Genomic DNA, 17,906 nt, shown 5'->3' with positions numbered 1-17,906 from the left:
TTTAGTATTGTAGCTCTCAGGTGCAACTATTGTTATTCAATAATATGTAAGTTCCGATTTATAATAAATATTACAACTTATATTACTACCCATATAATCTATCAAAGAATCAAGTACACATACCCTGTCCTCCTAGCAAAACCCAATTAACAAGTAATATATAAAAACAAAAATAAAAAGATATGCATTGAAAATTTTAATAATTTTTAAATAATATAATCAATAAAACAAAAACAAATAACATGTAAATTCGCTATGAAATTTTAAGACCTTTAATACTGTCTCGTTAAATAAAATGCATGCGATATAATGAAATATATAATTCACAAATTACTTGTAAGTGCATGAATCTTTGAAGAAATTCAAAATGTTGTCATTTACAATTGCGTTGAAGATGAATAAAAAATGATCCAATATCTGCTTACTGAAAAATGATAAACTTCATTAGCATTACTCTTCAGAATTGATTATAGAATGAATCGAATATTTCAAGAAATTAAATTTATTTGAATTACATATTACTGATTTGGTTGTTTTCAAATAAGCGCGTGAAAATAAGTCACACGTGACGTCACCGATCATATTTCAAATTTTCGCGGTATTGAAGCGAAAGTAATTATTTTAATATTAATTTTTCGAGGTCACAAATTATAAAAACAGAAAAATATAAGAATATCGTATTATAAGATAGAATACACATACGATGATCGAGCCTTAATTTCCTGATACGCAATATGTGTAAAATGTATATAATATAAAGTTAATGTAAAAATATGCATTGTTTCTATTGTACTATTTAATAATAAAATTCATTGAACGATGTAATAACCGGAAAAGGAAGATGCTTTTGTAATGAAATATGAGATCGATAATTGTAAAAGTAAAATTCTATGTGTATGTATAAATATTTTTAAAACCTTAAAAATGTATGTACAACAATTATGATCATTTTACGATTCACAAATATTCAATTAAGTTCAATTAACTTACCAAATGGCATTGTAATTAAATTAGGTAGTCTCATAGTTCACTTAAATATTATTTGAAATAAGTATTTTTTTTTTTCATTAATTAATATTTTATTATTTTATACTGCGCACGCGCGAAAAAATGTTTCTTGTACGGGCACTCGAAGCAGCGCATTTGTGAATCTCTCGAATAAAGTCCATACTATATAGTACCGAATTATAAAAAAAAATATGTTACATTAATAATATATTGTCAAAACGTACATAATTAATTGAAAAATATATTTGTTAAATGATTTTTTATTAAAATTAGAATTTCGATAAGACTTTTCGTTTATTATCAATTAAATTGAAATCAAAACTTTATCGATAATAATTTTAATATAAATCATTATTTTCAGTAAATAAATTAATAAGTTGATCGATCATTGAATATAATTATTAATTGTTTCGATATAAAATACTAATTAAATTTATGACGTTATGTAATTTACTACCGTTTAGTAACGTACACAAAACATAAACTAAAAAACTAGTATATAACAAAAAATTACCAAAATTATGATTGAATTAAATTTTTAAATCTGGAAATGACGACATCTGTTAACAAGATAAATAAATATAAGACGATAGTAAAGTAAACTATGAAAGATCTGTACGTTGGTAACGTAGTTGAACTATAATTAGTATCAAATGATGCTGTAAAAGTTCTTGAACGTTGGATCATCGAAGATGGATAAAAATTATAGTAAGTAGAGAGAGAGAGATAGAGAAAGAGAGAGAAAAAGAAAAAAACAAACAGGTAAGATTAATAAATTAAATATTTCAATGATACAATTAAAAATGAACTTTACAATTAGATTAAATATATAACAGAAAAATTTTATATTTTTTATTCTACAATACTAATTATTATATTAACGATATTAATATTTTTGAACCTTACATACTTCTAGCATAATATTTGACGTTATTAATAATTTATTCTAATCATATAATTTTCTAGCATTTTTTTTAGCTTTTGAAATAATCAGCAAGTTATTTAACCAAGCATGTTGTGCGTGTGCGTGTATGTGTGTACGCATAATTGCATAAATATCCCTTAAATAACTCTGCCTTTTCATTGGCTGGATACTGGAAGACTAAATTTGGATATCAGTGGTTCTTTATTGGTTGTTATTATTCGCGCCAAGATAGGTCATCATTGTATAGCCAATATCTAAACGGAATATGCAATAGAATTGATTTGCTGCTCGTTGAATAACATTCAAGTAACAGTTGGTACTTGTAAATTCTCCATATTGGCCTTCTTCTCTTCTTTTCTTTTTTCGTTTTTTTTTAATTATCGATTTTCCGAAGATTACCGATCGGATCCGAAAATGGGCGAAACGTCGGTGCATTAATCTGGTATTTTATTCGCGCGAACAGTTCGTGACGCCCGCCCAGTTTAGTTACTAATGATCATTTTATGCATAAAGAAATATGCAGTTGTACCGTTCGTATCAACCGTCATACACAGATAAACATATATAAGTTTTAAGTATTCCTTTTGATTTTAAACTAATCAGTAATCGTGTCAATCATATTTGGTAAGAAATGTCGGAACTTCGTAAAAGAACTGTAGAAGATACGTCGTCCGCAGCTACGCGGGATGTCAACGATGATCAGGTGAAAATGTTTTTTATCACATTGTTGTTTTTATTTATTTTTTTCTTCTTTTTTTCTTTTTTATTCTAGATATAATTCTGCGTACATTCCGACCAAATAAGCGAATCAATATTTTATTTTATCGATTTTTAATAATGAATACAAATTTATTAGAATAATTTGGACAATTGAACATGTTCTTTTAATTGATTAAAATATGTATTATTGACAGCTAGTAACAGGGATACGTCAACATTCTTTGCCCCCGCTAGTATGTATAATTATTTGACATTGGTATATTCCATTGATCGGATTACCCCTGTGGCATATTAATTAAAAAAAATGCCATTTTTTATCTATTATGTTTATTTTATTATTTATGTATTTTCCCTTATTTGCTGACAATGTCCAGAAAAAAATATTTCTTCTTCTCTAACTTATTTACATTTTTCAATTACATACTAATGTGTTATATTTCATCTGATATTGTTAACAGAAAGAAGAAATTGAATCGGAGGATGATGCCAAGTTGGAAGTGGAAGATTTATCAAAAACTTTGCCGCAAGGAACGCATCATACTCCCCAACTTTTAAACCCTGTTCTTTCTGGTCTTTCAGATCGGTCAGTTTGTATGCACTTTTAATTACAGTTTCTTACTGAGCAGAAATTATTATGTCATTTTGTTATTTTATTTCAGTTGGAAAAATTGGATCATCAGAAGTATTTCAACATCTGTCATGATAGCTGTATTTGGTTTTATAATATATGGTGGGCCATTAGTACTTATGATCACGGTAAATATTTTCTTTTAACAAGACTAAGGTAATTAATATTATTTTATTATACATTGATTTATTTTTACAGACATTAATAGTTCAAGTTAAATGTTTCGAAGAGATCATTAATATTGGATATGCGGTATATAGAATTCATGGTTTACCATGGTTCAGATCGCTATCCTGGTATTTTCTGATAACTTCTAATTATTTCTTCTACGGGGAAAATTTAATGGATTACTTTGGAGTAGTGATCAATCAAACGGTAAATATATTTACTTTTATATATATTTAATTTGATAAAATATATATCTTTTATATATAACTTATAAAATAAAAGTTTAAATATATATATAATATATACACAAACTCTGACACTAAATCAATAAAAGAGCTACTATGATAATAAGATCTATAGAAATTTTGTGTGGCTTCTCTTACAACTCAATGAGGCTTCCATGGTGCGCATTAAATTCCTTGCGAATCAATTTTATAAATAGAAATGAATTATGTAAAAAGAATGAAAAGCATAATGCAAATATATACATATATATAGCATTGCTTGAATATTAATTGCTACTATATTTACAATAATGATGTTCTTTTTTATTTTTAGGAATATTTACGCGTATTAGTGACATATCATCGATTTATTTCATTTTGCCTCTACATCATCGGTTTTGTATGGTTTGTACTGTCGCTTGTAAAGAAATATTATATGAAACAATTTTCTTTGTTCGCATGGACACATGTCGCACTATTAATAGTAGTGACACAAAGTTATCTCATAATACAAAATATTTTCCAAGGATTAATATGGTAAATATGTTATTTCAAATAATTATCTCATTGATTTATTGTTTTTTATTAATGATAATCTATTAATAAAATATTTTTTTACTTTTTGATGTATTCATTTAGGTTTATCGTACCAGTGAGTATGATAGTTATAAACGATGTCATGGCTTACATGTTTGGATTCTTTTTTGGAAGAACGCCTTTGATCAAATTGTCTCCAAAGAAAACGTGGGAAGGTTTCATAGGTGGTGGTATTTCAACAGTTATCCTTGGATTATTGGTGATAAGACAGTCTATTTTTATACTTATTTATAGTTTCTTCGATAATGATAATAACAATAATAACTATTTTACAGATGTCCTATGTTATGTGCCAATATCGCTATTTCGTTTGTCCTATTGAATATAGCGAAGCTTTAGGTAGGATGACAATGGATTGTGAACCATCCAGTTCATTTCAACCGCAAGAATATGTATTACCAAAGAGTTTACAAGTAATTACAAGAATGGTAATATTATTATAGTAAAAAGAAAAAAAACACCATGGCAGTAATTAAAATAGTGTAACACAATTATATTCTTTTGCAGATCAATGGAAAGGAGACCTTGACTTTATATCCCTTTTTACTTCATTCTTTGTCAATGTCTATATTTAGTTCAGTTATTGGACCATTTGGAGGCTTCTTTGCCAGTGGTTTCAAACGAGCTTTCAAAATTAAGGTAATTAAATGATACAAAATACTTTACATTATTTTTATTTGTATCATAATATGAATATTAATTAAAAACATTAAATCATTTAAATATAGGACTTTGGAGATGTCATTCCTGGCCATGGTGGAATAATGGATAGATTTGACTGCCAATATTTAATGGCAACGTTCGTCAATGTGTATATTTCATCATTTATACAGACAGCTTCACCTCAAAAACTTTTACAACAGGTAAAATGAAACTGATAATAGCATACTCTATTGAGTATGCTTTTTTGTGTGTTTACATTTGTCATTTGCTTATTAATTATTTATTTATTAATATAAATATTATATATATGCTTTTATTTATTTATAGGTTTTTAGTTTAAAACCCGAACAACAGTTACAACTGTTTCAATCTTTAAAGGATTCTTTAGAAAACAGAGGTCTCATAAATATGTGTTGATTTAAAAAAGAATACACATTTCTTAATAATAATAATAATAATTACAAGAATTTATGTAGCATCATACAATGAATGTATGAGAGAAATAATTACTCTATCATTTAACAGTGAGTATCATTCAACAAGATGTGCAATTGATATTGATTGACCGGTAAAAATGGAGGTTAGCTAATATTTGTTATAATCTCTTATCAAAAGCGTAAAAAAATTTTTATGTTATAAAAAAAAAAAAGAAACAATGTGCGATTGTGTGCATTCCGCATAAGTTAGACAAAATATTGTAATTAATTCTTTACATGCCTCTTATTAAGAAATGCTACCTTTTTTCTTTTTTAGTAGCACAAGCCAAAGAATATTGCCTTTGATTAATACAGTTTTCTTTTTTTTTTTTATATTAGCTTTTGCATATATAAATTCTTCATAATTATATATTTACTTCTTTAATCAGGTACAAATAATGTTCAACAAGGGAACATGTTTTTCCATCCAATCGTATAATTAAATAATACAGGTATCTATATTTATCAGATCTCAATATATTAGTTGCTAATAATTACGCATTTATGAATCAATTTTTGCAAGTATGTCTTATTAGACTTAAAGAGTAATTTTTTATTTTTTACATAATTGACATTCAACGATTATTAATGTATATGTATGTATGTATATGTATATGTATATATATATACATACATACATACATAAATGTGTGAAAGTTAAGCGAATTAATTTATATTAATACAGATACTTGCATGTTCCTAAAAAAAATTATATTTATTACGAATTAATTATTTGCAAGTATCAACAAAAGACTTAGTTAGGAATTTTAAAAGAAAAGTGTATAGGACTGTTTTATTATTAGTTTATTCGATATTATGCAAATATTTTATATATATATATATATTAGAGATTCGGAAACGAAATTTAAAATATTTTTCAATGAATTTAATAGAATTCTTCTTTAAATAGTTATATTAGTTTATCGTCTAAGCTCCAACATAAATCGAAGGTTTTTTTCAAACTGCGTTGAATAAAAACTTGTTGAATGTCACAAAATAAAGAACAATTCTTCTATAAAAGAAATCTTCCCATATAATAGAAAACTACAGTATTTTAACAGACAGAAAAATTAAGTGGTATACATATATATATAAATAAATATATATATATATATATATTTATTGTCTGTTTTGATAAATTTTAGTACTTATTATTTCTATATAACATATATATAATTCAACATGTATAATTTATTAATCTATAATTTAGTATTTTATATATATACATATAAATTTCATAAAATTGAATTATATATGTTATTTCTTTTTTTTTGTGCTTTTTTGTATATACGTATTGTACCATAAGCGTTACACATGTTGTAAAAGCGCAAATGCAAGCGAAGTTGTTTCCAATTGTAGAATAATTGGACGTCTATCCTCTAAGTTGTGATAAATGAAAACATCGTTGTTTGCTAAATAAATATCGTAGTAGGATATTATTTTCTATATATAAAGATCCATTTATTTAATAAGATAAGATTTTTGTATGATTGTTATTATCAATTTGTCGTTCTATTATTTCACGTGAAGTACGAACTCTAGAATAATTTGGAAAATTTTTAACGCATATTTGTAACTGATCAATAGTTAAAACAAAACATCACCATCCGATTATTATTTTATTTTCAAACGTTCCTGATAATGTGTAACCTTGAATTGAGCCAATTGTCAGCGAGTTAAAATATTTTTAATGTTCAATAATAATATACTTTCCATGCATTATATAATATATTATTCTTCGATTAAGTTGGCATGGCACAATTACTTGGTAATTTTTATGTGATCATATTACATTTCCAAATAAAACGCTGTAAGTATATTTCTTGCAGTCAATGAAGGAGTCCAGGTATCGCGCTGATGAAATACAAAATGTACCTAACTAATATAAACTAATGTTTGTACGTTTCTTTATTATTACATTATGTATTAACAAATTTGTCGATGTTAAAGTCTAAATGTTGAAGAGGAAAAAAGTTATGGTCTATTTGAATTAGGCAAGAGTATAGACAAAAAATGAAAGAATGAACAGAGAAAAAGAAAACAAATAAATATTAGTAGATAAATGGTTAAAGATAAGTATATTTATTTATTAGAGGATATAAGAAATAAAAAATTATATATAAATACATATATATATATGTATACATACATATATACACACACATATATACTTGTATGGATTTATGTAATGTAAAATAAATTCTCCATTTTAACGTACAACCAATTGTATGCATAAAAAGGAGATTAAATGTGTAGTAACAAATATATTATATAAATAAAAAAGAAATATATATATATATATATACAACTGATATATAACTAAATACAAATTTATAATAATAATAATATATTTATGTAGCAACATTGAAACAATAAATATAATTTGTCGTTATATAACTTTTATTATTTAATTCTTTGTTAAAAATTTAATTAATCATATATTTTTATATATAAAACAAATGTTTTAATTTAATATTAAATCCTTGGAATTTTTTTGTAACTATTATTTTAATACGTTATTACAGTCAACAACAACAAAAATTTTAAATTTGATTTAGCCCACTTTTAAAATAAATAGCTCATAAATATATTACAGTTTTATTGAATTTTTAATGTATTCTATATAATCAATAAAGAAAAGATAATATTTTCTAAGGAATGAATATCTATCTATGTTTATGTATGTATATGTATAAATATATGTATATGTATATGATATGTATAGGGTGTCTTATAATTGATGATACAAACAAATAGGGGATGATTTTACCTATATAGAGAAATATTATAGGTCTATCCCTATATGGTAAGAGCCTTTCCAGTTTAAATTTGTAGTTCATATTTAGTCTACAATCGTTGCTATATTTGAGCCGTTCAGTGCACACATCGATTAACTCCACTTTTTGAAAAATCTCAAATTTATGTGTCAAAGCACTTGGTATAGTCATAACTTTTTATATTTATAATAACTTTCCTGAATAATAAAGATTAACACCATTAAACGGCAAAATTTTGTTTTGGCCATTGAAAAATAAGTAATTTATTTCAAAAACCATTTTGATTAACTCTATACTCTAATGTAATCGTAGTTTTGTTGCCATGAATCAATGCTTTTTTTTAAACAGCCGAATATGCTTCTCCCTCTCAATAATACTGGTAATAAAATCGCATCGGGAAACAGATAAAAAGCGCAACGCAAACTGCAGTTAGTATAACAGTAATCTCGCACGCTGAATGTTACTATATACTTCACCAATATTATACGGACTACACATATTTTCTTGGTCTTTTCATCATTACTCCCAGATTGTTTTTAAAGAAATAAATATTATACCGTTATAATCAAGATGAGTGAGACTAATAACAACGTGGATGAGGAAAACAGTGATGGTTCTTCAATACAATTTATCAACGGAAAGTCTGGTTCAACAATACGTTTATCGTTTTCCTCGGATTCATCTGATTGCAACAGTACAAATTTCCCAACAAACACATTGATTGGGAGGAAAAGAAGTTGTAATCCTGATAAATGGACACGAAATTTACAAAAGCATAACAGAACAAAAGGTTTGGCATATAGGAATAGGGGAGGAAATTTAATACCTGCAAAAACATTTGTCGATACAAAATGCAGTTGCCGTCAAAAGTGCAATCAAAAAATTCTTTCGGATGAGAGAGAGACTGCCATGAAGGCATTTTATAGTTTACATAGTCAACTTGACCAAAATATTTTCTTAAGAGGTTGTATTAAAGTTAACGAAATAAAAAGAAGGCGCCCCACGAATGAAACTAAACAACGAAGATCACATTCTTTTACATATTACTTTCGAAAAGACAGACGTGATATTCCCGTTTGCAAGAAATATTTTAGAGACACTTATCAAGTGAGTGACGGGCGGATATACGACTGTTGTTCTAAAGAACAAGTTACATCTTTGGTTGATCGGCGCAAAGGCCGTGTTGCGAGCAATAAAATAGATGACACAAGTGTTATAAAACATATAAAGTTATTTCCAGCCTACAGTAGTCACTACACTAAAGTTCATAATCCAAGACGACAATATTTAGATCCTGACTTAAATATTAAGAAAATGTATGAACTATACGTCACAGAATGTGAAAAGGAAAATGTAGTACCAGTGAAAGAAAAATATTACTATAATGTGTGTCACAGGGTTTCCAGTAAATTGGCTTAAAATGCGCTGGATAAAGTTAGAAAGATCCAAACCCCATCTCATACAATTCAAATGTGATTATAATGAAGATACTGAATTTAAAGCCATTAATTTAAGAAAATTTATATTAGGTAGACCGCAAAGTTTGAAAAATATAGATCAGTCTTTATTATATCCTAAAGGTAGAACTGTGATAAGGGAAAAATGGAGAGACATGATGAACCTGCTAAAATACATTCCTCTTGTTGAACATGATTACTATAAAAACTTGACAACAAATCGAAATGACAAATCCTCACATACAGCAGATGAAGAAGACATTATTTATAATATTCCTGATGAATTAATCACAAATAATATATTATAATAGAACTCTGTCAACATTCATTTTTAAGGAAAAGCTATAATAAAAATATATAATAACTAACTTGTTCTGTAATTAAAAACTTAAAAATTTAAAGATTGAATTTAACTTTACTGTTTTTTTCAGTTGCCAAATTAATTAACTCCACCAGTCACATAAAAACTGTAACATTACTGACGATTATTTTTTGGCTATTCTTTCTTGTTAATTTTATACACCGTTAAATGAAAGCTATATTTGTATTTATGCATTCTACATTATATATGTGAATCTATATCATAACAGGAATTTTAAAAAACAATGTACATTATTTCATCGCGTTTCTCGACTTTTTGTTTTATGGAGTTAATCGATGTGTGCACTGAACGGCTCATTTGTGAATATTTTGAACGTGAGGTAACGAACAGCACAAAAAAGTTGGCATAGAACCGCAATAGCAGAAAAAAATAAATAAGTGCTCTTAATTGCTCATTAATTGTTCAATCAAAATCCATAATTGTTCACTTCATTAATTAATTATTTAATTAGTTATTAATAATTGAAAAATCGAAAACGCTTTTTCTCATTTCTAAGCAAAGCAATGAAGTTTTCTATTGTTTTTTGTTTTCAATCAATTGCTCACTTTTTGTTTGTTCGGCTCCTTAACTTCATTTTATTAAATATTTTTTATTTATCGTTAATTAGTTGAAAATAATTATTACACTTTGAATAATTATGAAATGGTGACGTCATGAGTGGGAGATGTTATACGCATGCGCATCAACAATTCAAGGTGCAAGCGCACTTTGAAAAAAATGAAAGTAAAGTTGGTATATATTTGCAGGTGATATATTTAAAAGTTATTTCCACAGTAACAAACTATAGGGTAGTGAAAAGAAATAGGTTAATCGTTCATAATGTATAAACAATAAGTAAATATTTTGTAAATTATAATTTTTATTTCAAAGACCGCTTACCATAAACATTATAATTGTAATTAATTTCTTTTAACTTCCTAATTAATTTCATATCCTTATTCCTTTCCTTGGTTCCTTTTATCCATTTCATATACAGAAACTAATTACTTTATAATGTTTTTAATAACTTTTATGTAGTTACAGATACCAGAGTGTAGTCAAAAATTGTTGAAATTAAAGTTGCGATCTATAAAAGAGATTGCATTCGATTCATTCATTGCATTTTTGCAGTCCTAGAATAATATTTCTTTTGCAGGTTTCTTTTTTTAAATTATAGCTGCAACGGATAGATAATAGGCTCTTTCTTTTTAAAGAATGATTAATAAGATATCACTTTATACTTACTTGATAATATTGCTTACGAATTCGTAATATATTGTTTTAAATGTTACGTATCTATTATCATACTTTAAACATTAAAGAATTTCAATTTAATATTTTTTTAAACGAAAATTTTAGCCTCGAAGTCATCAATGCGCAGGAACATTGAAACAGATTTATTTTTGTTGAAAGAATTACATAAAAATGGTAAAAATACTAAAATCAAAACGTTATATATATATATATATATATATATATAATTTTAAATTCTATTAATTAGGTGGATTATTTCCTTTATATACATGCGCAACGTTCGGGAGGTCATATAAACAACTTTTAATAAAAGAATTTTCATAGAAGAGAAAGTGCCAGTCTCAAGGTGAATTTCGAGGAGGTCGGTACATATATCATATTCTTCGAGCTTTTAGACAACGATAGACACTTGCATCGATTAATTAACAATTATTTTAATGTACTAATGCACTCTTTTCATATTACTGGAAAATTATACTCTCAGTACTCAAGTATGTTTCTAATTATTTATAATCACAATATACAATTGTTATGTATATATATATACATACATATACATAGAACTAAATATATTTACAATGTTTATTTATATTATAACCTAATTGTACAATTTATACTCTTATGATTATAAAATGACGTCAATTACATTCGATGTATATATTCATATATTATACTTTATATAATTTAATATTAATATAATGTATAAATATAATGTATAAATATAATATACAAATATTATATAATATAATATGTAGTAAAATTAATTAACAGAAATAGCTGGACCAAGTTGATGCATTAATTTGTAACATTCTTGAAGTCTTTTCCTATCGCCAATTCTTTCAAAAGTCTTAGCAGCTTCTGCAAGCATACCGGCACGTTCACCAGGTGAAGACAATAATAAGGCTGGTAAATGTTTACATGCTAAGCACAATGCGAATGCATGTTCTCTTTCGCCGTTGTTTTGTTCTTGGGATCTATCTTTTCCACAAATAATAGATGAACGTGAATTTCTATGATGTAAACTACGGTCCAATAAAGTCTGAGTTTTTACTGGTGCCGCTCCTGCCATAATACGTACTGTAGCTTCGTATAAGAATACTCTTGGTAGTATACACTAAAAACATTTAAGTTAGGAATACATCATTCTAGGGACAAGATAGTACAAGATTCCTTTATTATTTGGTTCGACGGATACTTACTGACATATGTTGACATAATTGCCTTAAGCATGCTAAATCTCTTTGAAAACTAGCAAGAGATGCATTACTAATTGGTTTTTCTAATCCTCCATTAAATTCTTGCCATAAAATAGTACGCATCTCTAATAACCAATCGCAAAGCCATAATTGTGTAAGCTGCAAAAATATAAATAGTACATCATCATTTCATTAATATAATGTTAAAAATATTAGATATAAGGCATCGATTGTTTATACATATATATATGTATATATATACATAATACTTATTACACGGTACTTTGGCCTGCCACAGGAGTTGCACTGTAGAAGTATTGCATAGTTGTATTTCACGCAATGCAACTACAATGCACACTCGTAACAGGTAAGCATACTTTAAAAGAAACAGTGCGCACAGGTAGAGAAATGAAATATTTTGTATCATTATTAATCTTATTAAATGTGAATAAGATTATTAATTTGATTTATCTAAAGATACCTGCTATATATACATATAGATAAAGCTTACCATAACATTTGGAGACAACTGTTGTTTACAATGATAATAGCATATGGATTTTTCTAACAATATTCCTGCCTGATCCATAAAACGCATTGAAACTATTTCAGAAGAATGTTTAGCTGCTTGTAAAACGTTAAAGACGGCGTATGGCAATGGACTACGATTACTGTTATTACACGGTTGGAAATTTTTTTCATAAGGAAATTTATTTTTTATAATATTCCAAACAGTTTCATCTTCGTCTCCTAATCTCCATGCTGCTGCAGCACAAATAACTGCTCCCCACCAAAGACCAATTTCATCTTCATAAGCTACAATAAAGATTGTTATGTATAAAATGTTAATTTAGGTAATATTAATTATTTAAAATTTCTATACCTGCTACACTGATTTTATCCATACTTGGAAAACAAGTATCTACTTCTGCAGAAGCTATTATATTTCGTGCCAATTCCAATACAGTAGATGCATGTGAATCTCCAGCAGTGCCAGTTAATAATTTTAAACATTGTGTAATCAAATGTTCTCTATAAGCACGTGCTGCGAATGATAAAGGATCTGCTTTACTATTTTGAGAGGTAAACTCGCTATCTGATTGTACACCATATTGCCACTTTTGTGTGGCTACAAATCTTGCACCTTCATCGTTCATGATCCATTTTAATTTAGGTGGTACAGTGCACGAAAATAATAACATTCGTGCCTTACCCAAATAATATTTATGAATAAATGGGAAAAGATACTTTTTAAAACATAATGCCGCATTAACATAAATTTCTGCCAACAATGCTTTTGGCATATTTTCATCCGCAATTTCAGCATAATTCATAGCAGAAAGAGCAAGATAAAGTGTACCATTTTTGGGTCCTTCAGATAAATGTAAACACAACATATGCTGATAAACAATAGCTAATTCCATAGCTGACAATTTAGCTTGTTGCCTTTCTGATTTTCCAATAAAGTATTTACTTAAATTAAGAACCCATTTTCCAAGCCACAGTTTATGAAGTATTTGTCGTATCGCTTGCCAAGTAGTCACGAGAACAATTTCAGTACGAGATAATGGAAACGAACGATTAAAATATTTTAAACATTTATGTAAATCCCTGTAAGCTTGGCTGTATTCTTGCTTCGATATATTAAATTCTGCTTGACGTCTCCAGCGACGAAGTTCCAAAAATATTTTACTATCTGCTGGGAGAATTGGATCATCGTATAAAAATAATCTACATAAGCCACCAATTAAGAGGATTATATTTGTAAACCATAGAAATATATTACTCCATAATCTGTTATCTGTTTCGGTCGATTCTAAATAAAAAAAAATATATTATAAGAAAACAATTTGAATTATATATAATATTTTAAGAACGTAAAATGTTTATTATATTTACCTTGAAAATCAAGAATAGTTCGTCCATCCACCTTTGTATTTAAATACTTGTAATTAAACTTTTCTACACTATTCAAAATAGTGCCTAAAGGATTAAATATCAAAAACATGAACATGATACCGCACAATGTTAATCTGGTGTGATCTCTCATTCCTACTTCTTGTTTATTTACTGTATGAATATTTTGTAATGCATCTGGTTCTTCTTTTATAGATGAAGGTGAAGCTGGAGATAACGGTGCCGAAGCTGGTGATAGTGATGGTTCGCTAGAATCTGAACGTGGTGGCGTTAATTCACCAATTGCCAATAAATCGCGTAAATGTGGTCTTTGGCTTGCAAATTTAAGTGACATGTTTTCCGCTTTCAATTTGGCATTAGAATTCTGAAGAAATCTTATGTAATCAATTGTTTTCTTCAGTATAGCTGACTTGTTCAACTTGGCATCGCAGCCAGCAATAATATTTTTCAATTCAGTAATTTTATCATTAATAGATGTTCTATAACGTCGCTCAATGGCATTATGAGCACTACGCTTAACTTCTCTAACTCTTGGTACGCCAATTTGAGTGTTAGAATTTAAACGATTTATCGGAACTTTATCAGCATCTAAGACTACAGGAATACCTTAAAAGAAAATGAAAATTAATTAAATATTTCAATTGACAATTTAATGACAATTTTTTTTTTTATTTGAAACACTTACCTGTAGTTAATACTGTTCCATTTGGAGTATTTACTATGGTATGTATTTGATGAGGTACAGAATTAGATGTGATAGTTTGCGCTCTATTGGAATAAACGACTTTGTCTGACTTTAATATTTTAGCAGGTAAAAATAATTGCCTTTGTTGTGTAAATGGTGCTAAAGTAACTACAGGAGACTGAACATTAATGTTCATATTCTGTGGTATAGTGTATTGTGAACTAAATACTGGTGGTACTACAGGTATTTTACGTGCTTTAGTTTGTACAGATGATACATCTTGTTGAACAGACAGAATTTGTTGCTCGTTAACTATCGTTTCTGGTGGTGTTAAAACATTTTTAGTATTTGGTGTTTGTTCCAATATATTTAAATCTTTGAAATCCTTAAATTCATCACTACTACTCAGTTTAAGAAGGTCGAATATATCTTCATCTGTCTGCATATGTTCATCTAACGCAGGAAGTATTGTTTCATCACTAAAGTGGGTTTCACTTTTTAAAAAGTCACAATTGGTAAGTAAATCTGTAATTAAAACAAGGTCATATTAACAATTTTATATATACATATAATAAATATAGAAAAAGAAATAATAAAAAATAATAAAGAATAATATGAATGAAATTTAAGATCTTTAAAGTTACGTTAATATTTACGTTGTTATAAGATATCAATGAAAATTAAATGTTTGTCTATTAATTTTAAATAACAATGCATATTTACGATCAATGATATTAATGAAAAAATAATTATTGCAAACGGAAAGAAAATTTTTTAATTTCTATACTTTAATTAATTTTTATGTTGTCATAGGATAACAATTCAAATTAAATATTTGTTTATTAATTATAAATAAAAATTACAATTTTTAATTGATGATATTAATGAAAAATTAATTATTACTCGCATATAAATAAAAAAATACAAGCCGCAATAAACAAAACTCACCATCTATCTCAGCATCTTCATTGAAATTAAAGTTTTCGTTTTCTTGGAATGGAAAATCCGTTTCTTGCGTAGCTGGCCATCCTCCTGGATCAGCCATTTTATTAAATATTATTTTATTTATTAGTTGCTCAATTAAAACAATCTTTAATATTAGAATCAGAAGTACGTCAAGCGCAATAAACTGAAAAAATGACAATAATCATCCGACCTGTAAAACAACCAATCACAACGCTGCTAACGATCAGACGATATTGCGTCATCAATGTTCGTATTAAAACCCATGAATGATGATAAGTTAAGAAACTCCTTTTAAAAAAACTCCTTATCGTTGATCGCACAAATTTTACATCAAATGCGATTTTACCAATTAGAGATAAGAAAGAACGTGACCAATCATACAGTGGTCAACTTATTGAACGATTTAAAAACTTAGCCAATCATGTACGGATTCTCAATTATATTATTAAATTTATTTTTGTATATATTTTAAATCGTTTAGAATTTTTTTATATACTTAAATGATATGATTTTTATTACCATAATTAAAAAGACAATTCTTATAAATATATTTCAATCTAAAATTTTTAAAATATTATCTTCATAACATTTCTCTGCTTTACATAGTCTATGCTTCTATTCTCAGAAGTTAACGAAACATCCAGGTGATTTTGATGAGTAAATATCTATACATATATTTGATTCAAGATATTTATTTGCGTGGTATTACGTGTTACATAAAACGTTATTATAAAATCGGACTTGGTAAATAAGAAAACAAAGATAATGAGCTGATTAATATTTCGCAAGTAAGAACAAATGACCTCTTACCAATAATCTCGCTTCTAGTTAAAAAATATTTGCAACACTATAACAAGGATTATTTCTTTTTCATTTTTTTTTCTTTTCTTTATTATAAATCAACAAATGATAATGAATGTTTCCATAGAAATAATTTAAAATAATTAGAAATAATTATATATCATACATATGTATATATATAGATATACATATATATTGTCTTACAGAGAAGAACATAACCCAAAACAATACTTTCCCGCGCGTGGATAAAATTCGCGCCAAATGGTACCACAAGGTAACCAATCAGGTGTTGACTAGGAGTGTGTGACGTAGCGTTTAAAGCGCTATATGACGAGTTGTGTCGGCCGCCGCCATGCCATGCCGTTACTGTGAAACTGACGTGAATTTTCTACGTGAAAATCCTATCAAGTGTTAAGAAAATAATATTATCTTAATAAATAGTGAGTGAACTAGTAACGACAAGGTATCATAATCAATTAGGTGTGTTCGTCGTGAAAGGACAAGTGACGTGTTATTGTGAAATAGAAGACACAAACCCGCTACCTGTCGGTTGGAGGTTGGCTAACGGCGGTAGAGATTTGAATGCCGTCACTTGATAAAATGAGGAAATAACAAAAAGGTAAGATTTTGTTTCTTTTCATTTTTTCATACCATTTTATTATATTTTTATTAATGGATATTATTGTTTAAGGAAAGAGATAATTGATTAATCATCTTTTTTGCTTTTTTTTTTTCTTTAATACTTTCTTATCGCATAAACTACTTTGGGTATTCCCCGAGTACCACTAGATGGTACTAATAACGCCCTTCCACGATCAAGTGGGTGCTGCACTCTGGTAGTACTTCTTAGAACTGACCTATGGTTACAAGCCAACACCGGCCATATTTTTTACGCTGTTGATATATTCTATTCTGATCCTCATGGGAACGAAACTGTGATGTGTCATTTTAATTTTTCTCTTTTCCTTTTTTACTTTTTCTTGTCTATTTTCTTAATCGATTTTTATTGTGTTATTTTCGTTTTTCTCACGAAGAGAGAAAATGATGGTCATTAGTTATTAAGACATTTTCTAGAAAAGATGT

At 27.5% G+C, this 17,906-nt stretch overlaps 2 protein-coding genes and 2 long non-coding RNA genes across 5 annotated transcripts; 3 read left to right on the top strand and 1 right to left on the bottom strand.

The window, feature by feature from the left end:
* Positions 1–1,549: 1,549 nt before the first annotated feature.
* On the top strand, positions 1,550–5,747 carry LOC122525301 (phosphatidate cytidylyltransferase, photoreceptor-specific). 2 transcript variants are annotated; one of them, XM_043648015.1, is made up of 12 exons: positions 1,550–1,770; positions 1,975–2,636; positions 2,848–2,886; positions 3,112–3,236; positions 3,313–3,409; positions 3,480–3,656; positions 4,008–4,210; positions 4,313–4,469; positions 4,546–4,698; positions 4,778–4,909; positions 4,999–5,133; positions 5,261–5,747. In XM_043648015.1, exons 2-12 carry the CDS (start codon positions 2,565–2,567, stop codon positions 5,348–5,350), a joined length of 1,380 nt encoding a protein of 459 aa, XP_043503950.1. In that variant the 5' UTR covers positions 1,550–1,770; positions 1,975–2,564; the 3' UTR covers positions 5,351–5,747. The 2 variants fall into 2 exon arrangements, with proteins under 2 accessions (XP_043503950.1, XP_043503951.1); XM_043648016.1 differs by lacking the exons at positions 1,550–1,770; positions 2,848–2,886 and having other exon boundaries at positions 1,862–2,636.
* Positions 5,748–10,594: 4,847 nt separating this feature from the next.
* LOC122525498 lies at positions 10,595–11,542 on the top strand. The gene is made up of 3 exons (XR_006305810.1): positions 10,595–10,859; positions 11,364–11,432; positions 11,506–11,542. It is a non-coding gene; the product is annotated as an uncharacterized LOC122525498 (long non-coding RNA).
* A 284-nt stretch (positions 11,543–11,826) lies between these two features.
* LOC122525497 (sterol regulatory element-binding protein 1) lies at positions 11,827–16,246 on the bottom strand. The gene is made up of 7 exons (XM_043648329.1): positions 16,005–16,246; positions 15,057–15,581; positions 14,354–14,977; positions 13,338–14,270; positions 12,966–13,270; positions 12,458–12,613; positions 11,827–12,372 (listed from the first exon to the last, which is right to left on the bottom strand). The coding sequence occupies exons 1-7, from the start codon at positions 16,099–16,101 to the stop codon at positions 12,019–12,021; spliced, it is 2,994 nt and encodes a 997-aa protein (XP_043504264.1). The 5' UTR covers positions 16,102–16,246; the 3' UTR covers positions 11,827–12,018.
* A 487-nt stretch (positions 16,247–16,733) lies between these two features.
* Positions 16,734–17,441, top strand: LOC122525398. The gene is made up of 2 exons (XR_006305782.1): positions 16,734–16,810; positions 17,030–17,441. It is a non-coding gene; the product is annotated as an uncharacterized LOC122525398 (long non-coding RNA).
* Positions 17,442–17,906: the final 465 nt, after the last annotated feature.

Source organism: Polistes fuscatus, unplaced genomic scaffold (assembly GCF_010416935.1).
Source record: "Polistes fuscatus isolate 324 unplaced genomic scaffold, CU_Pfus_HIC Scaffold9, whole genome shotgun sequence".
In the NCBI taxonomy this organism is placed as follows: Eukaryota; Metazoa; Arthropoda; class Insecta; order Hymenoptera; family Vespidae; genus Polistes; species Polistes fuscatus.
Note: the sequence above shows the minus strand (reverse complement) of the source record. Positions and strands in the feature narration are given on the sequence as shown.